General features: G+C 38.7%; 1 protein-coding gene across 2 annotated transcripts; it reads right to left on the bottom strand.

Moving 5' to 3' along the window:
• Nucleotides 1-1,429: 1,429 nt before the first annotated feature.
• Nucleotides 1,430-7,590, bottom strand: LOC122084976 (probable methyltransferase At1g29790). 2 transcript variants are annotated; one of them, XM_042653385.1, is made up of 3 exons: nt 7,249-7,590; nt 2,250-3,446; nt 1,430-1,710 (listed from the first exon to the last, which is right to left on the bottom strand). In XM_042653385.1, exon 2 carries the CDS (start codon nt 3,385-3,387, stop codon nt 2,257-2,259), a length of 1,131 nt encoding a protein of 376 aa, XP_042509319.1. In that variant the 5' UTR covers nt 3,388-3,446; nt 7,249-7,590; the 3' UTR covers nt 1,430-1,710; nt 2,250-2,256. The 2 variants fall into 2 exon arrangements, with proteins under 2 accessions (XP_042509319.1, XP_042509318.1); XM_042653384.1 differs by lacking the exon at nt 1,430-1,710 and having other exon boundaries at nt 2,111-3,446; nt 7,249-7,589.
• Between the last annotated feature and the right edge of the window lie 1,196 nt (nt 7,591-8,786).

Here is an 8,786-nt window from a genome sequence, read left to right as displayed (position 1 = left end):
CTTGGTAGTTAGTATATCTGACTTGGAGAGTGGTGATCAGTTGATCGGGTGATGAATTCAAGCTGAGAGATGGTGGATCCAGATCCTCTCCAGCGGCTAGGATGCCAGTAAAGCACCCTACAGCTCGAAGGACCCGGACATGCATCCCAACTAATGGGTGCATGCCTCAAGCACCCCCAACTATCAAATGCCTCACTAGGCATCCCAGCGGCTGGAGAGGATCTTCTTCCAGTTTTAGTAACGGCATGGTGAATCATTTATGATTTCACATCCGTTTATGATTAATTCCTCAACCATTGTAAAATCTAGATAAATTCAAATACATAGTGGAAGGCAGTACCCTAGTATTATCGGAATTCATGGATCCTTCCAAATATTGATAAAATTCCCCTCGCCTACTCCCTAGCAGAGCATATTTTCAATTCTGGTAGAATGCTTATTAAGCTGTCCTAGGTCCAAGAACCTCACTTGAAAACATCCTTGTCAAGAAGTGAGATGTTATTGACGTATAGACAAAGTTTTGCTTCACCATCGTGTGGATTGACGGGACGCAACTGTGGCTTCTATACCCTTTTGAGCCCAAATACCCATTTACTATGGCCTCAGGGAAACTTGGTCCTTGAAGTATTTTACCTTCAGAAATTGAGTTCAAAGCTGGGATCTATTAGTAACATGTCTCCAGTCCATTTTTAAAAGCTGAGTTCTATTCCTATCCACCCGGATGCATAGCATTGAATAAAAATGGATCCATGTGATAAATGACTAGAAAACCATCTCATTGGTGAATTTTCAACCTCAAACTAGTAGAAGTTGTCCAGAATCATAAAGAAGCAACATGTATATGTATATTCATTTTTATTTGTTGCAATTTTGTAATTTTTCAAGACTTTGGATCCAACTTTGATCCATTTCCCTTACTCATTTTTCTGTAGAAACTTAAGTGACGGGTTCAAAATCACATGCAATCGTCAAGGTGTGGTGACAACCAAGAATAAAAAAGGGTAAATCAAACGCATTAGACACCCCCCCCCCCCAAACCCTTTTTTTAAAATTAGGGTTTTTCCTAGTTGGATGATGAACACGATGAAGACTTTTTGTTCCTTTTCTACCGAGGAGGGGGAGCGTTCCAGGGGGTGGAAAGAATGGAAAGATGTTCATCCTTGCGGGCCTAGAACATTAGCGTGGTCCCAAATTTTTCTCACCATTCATCCATTGACAAAGTTTCAGGCTATGTTTGTACTATTCTCTTCTCTTTTCTTTACTTGGTAACCAAACCTGTTACCTTATCTATTAATACCACCTATTTCCTTTGGCAGGCAAGAAAATTCATAGCTTTCAAATATGAAAAACCAGATTCTAATGCTATCATGAATAACATCTCCAGATAGGTGTTTTTTTTTTTTAGTGATTACTATTATTATTATTATTATTAAAAAAGAAAAGATTTAAATAGATAAAAACTAGTCAAGAACAATAATGTTGTCATTACATATTATAAGTTTCTAACCCCCCCACATGCTCAAATAGAATCCAAGGAGCCCCAACACCCATCCTCTCCTGAATATATTGCATTATCTACTATTGATCATCCACTAATCATTTCTGATGTCAGCTTTAATTCATATACAAAGGAAGCAGTTTATAACCAGCTTGTCACTGCATTAACAGACTGGGCATTTAGGCAGTCCACAAGAAGCCGAGGCAAGAGAGCTACAAGGAATTCCATGGGGCAATGTTGGCAAGTGACTCCATAGAAGTTGGGACACATTCAAAGGAGCTAGTGCAATGGCTGATGTGGAAGGGGGGGGGGGGAAGGCATGGCCGTTTGGAATGTTTTCTCGATATTTTTAGATCTCTAGAACAAACTCGGTCTGTAAAGCTCTTAAAACAGGAAAGGACCTTAGTTAATCTCGCACATAATCTGGCAACTCGCTAGATTAAAAAAGGTGAGAGGTCTGCCAACAGAGACCTCAAGAACAGTAATTGTTTAGCTTTTAAATCTAGTTTCTATTTTCATTGAAAAAAAAAAAAACACTTAAGCCGAAGCATTTGCTGAAAGACATGGCTTTAATGTTCTGTTATTTTATCAGAAATGGATGACAGATTGGTGTTGAAGGAAAACCATTCTTCATTAAATTGTGAATCACATATTTCATTAACTTCAACTTTCATTCTATCCATGTTAGAAGAAAAACCGCTAAGAGTTAATGTTACAGATATATTATCATCTTCCAAGATAGGATCCATACCTTAATCTTACTTTGTTGTAGGCTTCTGAAGCAGAGCAGTCAAATAAACCTCTCCATTCTTAATTCCACTGGAATCAGTCTTGTTGCCTGTTGCCCATTTTACTGTCTTGTAACCCAATTTCCCAATCAATGGTGCATAAACCCTCTCAAGATCGATTGCTTTACTGAAGAAATGATCCAACCAGAAGTACCCTCCAGGCCTCAACACCCTATCAACATCATAGAACAAGAATTCCATTGCTGTAATAGGGATCCAACGGTTAACAGCATGGCCGCATCGGACAAGATCGACAACCCCATCAAAGATTGGAAGTCGCTGCTGCAATGGAACGTGCAATGGGACAAGCCCCCGCAATGCAGTCACCTCACTATATGGAGCACCAAGGTTCATGGTAGTAGATAAAACAGTAATATTGTGGAGCTTCATTCTAGCTGCAAAGGTCCCAGTCCCAGCTCCAATATCAAATGCTAGGCGGAGAACACTGGCAGAACTCTTTGCAATGTTGAGCAACTGGGGGATCGTGAGATCGAGCTCAGATTTCATGGTTAAAAATTTGGACGATTCAATTTTCATTTCAAAACCAAGATTGTCATTGAAGCGGCCAAGGCAATCGAAACTCTTACAAGAGTAGGTGGACCACAGGACAGCAGAGTCAGGTAAGGAGGAAGGGAATGGATTGGTGGGAAGCGAAGAGGGTGGTTTGGGAGGGGTGGGGGAGAAGCAACGCCGGCGTGGCAAAGGGTGGCAGCCACGAAGGATAAGGGCTTCAGAAAGGTCAGTGTCAGGTGGGCAGAGGGAGAACGGGGTATAATTCATGTAGCGGTGGAGCAGGTCAGGGTGGTTGTGACAGGCGGAGGCAATAGGAGAGATGTGTGCGTACAGGAGGAGATCTGAAGGGATTGTGGCTTTAGAAGTGGTGCTAGATATGCTGAGAGAGCTGGTGCTGGCAGAGCGTAGGTGGGTGAGGTGATTGATAGTGGCTCGGATGGTGTTGAGTTGATGAAGTAGGTGGTCTGGGACGGGGGGAGGAGCTGGGGGTTTGCTTTGGAGTGAGGATGACAGGTGGTAGAGAGAGAGAATGTTGGTGGCCACCATGGCTAGTAGGAGGAGTAGGTTTAACCCCATTCCGAAGCTCATATCTCCTCCCCTCTTATTTCTTTCTTCCAAATCTTCTCTTTCTTCCAATGCAGACAAAGCTAATGGTGGGAAAAGAGAGGAAAAAGGGGGGATTCGAAGTTAAAATAAACTAATAAAGAACATAAGTGGTATAACAAAAGGAATTGTAAAAATCAATGCAATGAAATTTTCTTATATAAGACCAGAAAGATTAAGCCAATCAATTTGCACAAATAATAGCAGCAATTATCTCTGGCTCCAAAAAAGAATGTTGTAGCACATTCTTGTAGATCTTAGCCAAAAAAAAACTCTTGGCTCCAAAAAACTGGTGTTTCTTGCTAGATCAATAATGTCTCCACTCAAAATTGATGCATCTGCACGATGGACTTAGAAAAAAAAAATCTTTCGATTTGATTTTCTTTTGTTTTAGAAATAATTTCTTTTAAATTAGCTAGCTTCTAATTTTAGAATAGTTTCCTTTCAAGTAGTTTCCATTAATTGTTTGATTTTTTTTTTCCTTTATATTGGACATGTAAACAATGGAGGAGTTCAGTTTTAGATTTGAATGAATTTGAGAATTTATGTTTTGGTTGGAAACGATGGCTGCCATGGGTGGTTTCCCTTTCTCTCTCTTCTGAACTGTTTTCTTCTTCCCCTTCCCCTGACTGTGTTTTCTTTTCCCTCTGTTCTTCTTCTCCTACTGTTCTTTTTCTTCTTCCATTCTTCTTCTAGCTGGTTCTCTTTCCCAGCCCCTGTTCTGGGCGACAGTTGCTGCCCTACTGAGGTGTTTCAAGCTCCTTTATATGTGAGTTGTTTGGGCCAAGGATTTGATCGCAGGAAGCCCTCCCCTAGGCGACACAAATCATCAGATTTCAGCTGCCGAAAAGTCCCTTTACCATCTGTTATCATACCTGCAACTGAGACCGACTCTGTTCTACCGCCAGGTTCTACTTCTGGTCATTCCCGCAGCCTCCCAGCTTGCAAATCCAGGTGCTTATCTTGTGGGATCAATAGAGCCTTTTCCTAAGAAGCTTCACCTGAAATCTCAAGCCAAACCGAGACCTGTTGGCTGAGCTCCATCGATTTGAAGCCTCTCCTTACCGTTGGGTTTTTACTCCCTAACGTGACCTAAAGGTAGAAGATGAATTCTCTTTTATTCTTAAGTAACCTAGTTTGTTCTATTTACAGTAAATCCCTTCTTTCTTAAACCCTGTGTTCTAATATTTCTTTAATCTTTGGTAATTTCAGAATACTCCTTCTCTTCCAATTGTTATTTCAGTTTAACCCCACTACTTTCTTTATTTCCAGAATTGGTCCTTCTCTTTAGATTTAATTCCTGTTAAGACCCTAATCACTCATTTCACTCAAAAGATTCCTAAATTATACCAGAAATTACAAAATTGCCCCTACTTCTTTGAGAACTGTTTTAATTGTTAATTGTGGGCTGCGAAGCGATCCGATTCCCTCGTATCCACATAAAAAATTCTATGTTTGAAGTAAATCGTTAATTCACTATGAAGACAAATCCAGATTTCATTGAGTAAAATCCTAAATCTGGAATACATAAATGAGACTACACACCAATGAATCCAATAGATTTCCTTTTTTAATTAAATAACACAAACCTTTGGCATGAATTTTAAAAACTCACTTTTTTTTTTTTTAACCTTATCCTATGAATCCCCCTGGATAGATAAACTTGGCTAATGGAGAAAACAGGATCCATGTAGCCAAATCCCATTTAGTTGGGAAAAGTCTTAGCTAAGTAAATCATAGAAGTCTACCTAGCAAGGGCATCTCATTCTTCAAAATTTTCTGTGTTAAAAGTCACCAGAACCATATGTTTTGAATCATTTCCATGTAACCCGAGGAGAAGCATGTTTTAAATCATTTCCATGAAAATCCATAAGATGAAGGAAAACAGCAAAGGGAAGGAAAAAAAGAGTTGTATCAGAATTAATGAACTCTCTGCTCAGGACATACTTGGATGGTTTAAATAATTGGGGAAAAAAGAAAAGGAAAAGAAGATATTTCTTCACATTCAGGCCATACGGTATAATCTAGGGAAAATTACTCAATTACTAAAAGAGTTAGGGGTAAGCCTAAAATGAGCATAGGAGAAGTAGTGAGAAAAAACATGCATAGTTTAGGTCTTGTCCTAGGTATGACCTTGAATAGAACTAATTGGAGGGCAAGAATCCATGCAGCCAACCCCATTTAGGTGGGTCTTACTGAGTTGTTGTTGTTCTGTTCCTTTCCTTTTACTAACACTATTCTTTTTTGCCCTTGCACAGATCCATGTAGCCAACCCCATTTAATTGGGATAAGGCTGAGTGGTTATTGTTGTTGTTGTTGCTTTTGGTGGCCGCTGCAAGCTAGCTACCACTGCTCTTTCGTCTCAGATTGACAAACGTCTGGATGGGCTGATCGGAGATGGAAGGAAGGAGGAATAAGGAAGCCAAGGGAAAAAGTGTCTACAAAAGATAGGTGGTGAAGGTGAGGTATTGTTTTGAGTAATTTTGTACTACCCATCTTTGCTTTAGGTAATTTATCAAACAAAACATTGGGTGGGTAATTTGGTAGACCCAAACCCAATTTTGAGTAATCATGTAATTTTCCCAATGATCTATTTATCAAAGAAAGAGCTTAAGCCATATAAGACATGAGGGGTGTCCCTATTCTTGGATGCACTCTAACTCGTCAAATAATAATAAACTTTTGTCAGAGAAGATACAAAGTCAACAAACACTTCCATAAATGTATATCTTTCCAATCCATGATGCATCTCTCAAAACAGTTGACACAGAACAACATAGAGAACATATAGTGCAACTGCTCTGGCAACCATTTCCTTCAGAACTATGATGATTATGATGACAGGAAAACCATTTTTTTTTCTTTCCAAAATTTAGATAAAAAATGTTGTCCTTATAGAGTCTTATAGATACCAATAGGATCAGAAATTGTAGCCAAAATGTTTCCTCAGAAGAAAGCAATTTAAAAAATTTTGTCTTTATAGATGCCAATAGGAATCAGAAAGCATTTTCATTAGATTATAAAATAAAAAATGTGGAAACATTTGGGTAAGGAGAAAAAGGGAATTAAAAAATTTGTTAAATTGGTATAAATATATCAAGAAGGTGATCCTCCTAGAAGGTGATCCTCCTGCCACCCAAAGTATTGAAGGAAAAAAAAATAACAGAAAAAAAATCAGATTGCAGATAAGTTAGGTAGTTGGTGTTTTGCCATGTATAATGCACTTGCTATGGATGGTATTCCTCTTTGACTCAGTTACCTGCATTGCCTAGTTAGTCTATAGTCTTCGTGTTCGTCTTTGTAAGTCTTGGAGGATTGTGCCTTAGCCCCCAGGGTTGTATCATTGGGGAAAATTACTCTAAAAGTTATTCTAAGTTTGAGGATAAGTATCCAGAAGAGATTCTGACATTACTTGGTAAACATCGAAAAGAAAGAACGAGGCTACTCCAAGATCTGAGCATGTAGGTCTAGAATAGGCGCAAGTAGTTCTCCAACTAAAAAAACTCGAACTACTAAGAAACACATCTCATGCCAAAGAAATATTATAATTTAGAATTAATCATTTCATCGAAGTCTCAAATCAGAAAACCAAGAGTGGAAAAGAAGAATCAAGAACGAACTATTCATACAAAGATCTCACATTTTAATCTCATCCCATCATTTCAACTTAAATTAAAGACCAAGGAAATGATATTAACTCGAAAGATTTCATACCACACGGAAAAAGCAGATCCTAATTATAAAACCAAATTCTGAGTGAGCTTTCATGAATCTAGGAGTAGGAAGCAAAAACTGAGAAAAGGAAAAGAAATTTCAATCCACATACAACAAACAGTGCAAACGTACCAGAAGAAGACGAATTCTCGAAGTTCTTCTTCAAGACAACATATTGATAACTTAATCACTCAGTCCTCCTATCTTCAGCTGAGAGAAATCAGATCTCACCCAACCGCATGAAGGAAGCCTTTCGCCAAATGAACTAATTTGCAGAAAGAATTGAAGAGTAGAGAAATCTGGTCTTTGCTACGACCTCACCTCAAAGACTATCAGAGTTGAGAGCTACTGACTCTACAGAGGACCCAGAGAGTGAGAGTGAGAGTGAGGTTGACAACCTGGACCTCCCAAGTGAATAGTAACTTAGCGAGGAAGGTAAGAGAGTGAGGTGTAGGGGAGAGGGAGGGTGGGGACGATCGGACGATGATGGTGATATATGCACTATGACCGAAGGAACATTAAGCGGTGTATGAGTATGACTAAAGAGAAATGCCATCTCAGCTGTCAACAATCTACATTACTATATACAACCCTACTTGTGGTTTTATCATGTGAGCAGAGTGTATTGTTTAATATACCGGAATCGGACAGGTCCGTTACCAATTTGATTACAGTTTAGAATGGCCTGGATCGGACACAAATACCCTTGTTGTCTTTAAAAAGATAGTTTTTTTTTTTCTTCACTGACTCGGATCTATATAGTGGACCCCATTTAATTGATATAAGGCTGAGTCATGTTATTGTTATACCTTATTACCGTTGTTTGTATACATCAGTCCAACAATATGGTATCACTCAAGAATTGGGATCAGACAGAACCAAAACCAATCCAATCTTATTCCTCAAACCGTGGCCGATATCAATCCAATTCTTTTTTACCTTACTACCCTTCAGCCGCACTGATCTCCCATCACTGTATATAATTCATTCTTTTTAACCATAATTTAGAGATGAAATATTCAGAATTGGAGTAGTCACCACATTTGTATGATTTTTTTCTTTTTTTTTTTTACTGCTACGCAAGCTTCCATTTGTATTCATATATACCCACCTAGGTTTTGATATTTTCTAAACGACTCTTGAAGAACCCATTTCTTTGGTTTCAAACCCGGGTAACAAGAACTAATTGTACCCACCACCATTGGACTTCTTCTTTAAGCCCCTTCATCAGATAAATTCATCATTATTTCGAATGAGAGTTTTGATCACACATCCAAAGATGTTGAATGGGCAACAATGGCTTTATCTAGCCTCTACCCAATTTTGGTTGTGCGGGTTCGCAAAACTGAGGCTAGAGGAATCAAACAAAAAATCATTGGAAGGATGAGTAGAGATCTAGAACAATGCAATGGAGATGGTAGATTACAATCAGGAAAACATCTGTGGCCTTGGAAACTTTTTTCAATCCTGTTTAATATTAAATATAAATTAAGTTGCATTATTATAACATGTTAGTCATGTGTTCAAAACTAGAAAACAGTCTATCCTACAATAAGTAAAGGTAAGGCTGCATACACTTGCCCCTCACAAACCCTCCAGTAGTGAGACCTTCATACACTAGGTTGCTTCTTCTTCTTCTTCTTCTTCTTTTTTTTTTTTTTTTTTTTTTT

This window comes from Macadamia integrifolia, chromosome 7 (genome assembly GCF_013358625.1).
Source record: "Macadamia integrifolia cultivar HAES 741 chromosome 7, SCU_Mint_v3, whole genome shotgun sequence".
NCBI classification, from domain to species: Eukaryota; Viridiplantae; Streptophyta; class Magnoliopsida; order Proteales; family Proteaceae; genus Macadamia; species Macadamia integrifolia.
Note: the sequence above shows the minus strand (reverse complement) of the source record. Positions and strands in the feature narration are given on the sequence as shown.

Bases quoted from the DNA above. Each gene is read 5' to 3' on its own strand.
- LOC122084976 (XM_042653385.1), bottom strand. From the start codon at position 3,387: ATGAGCTTCGGAATGGGGTTAAACCTACTCCTCCTACTAGCCATGGTG.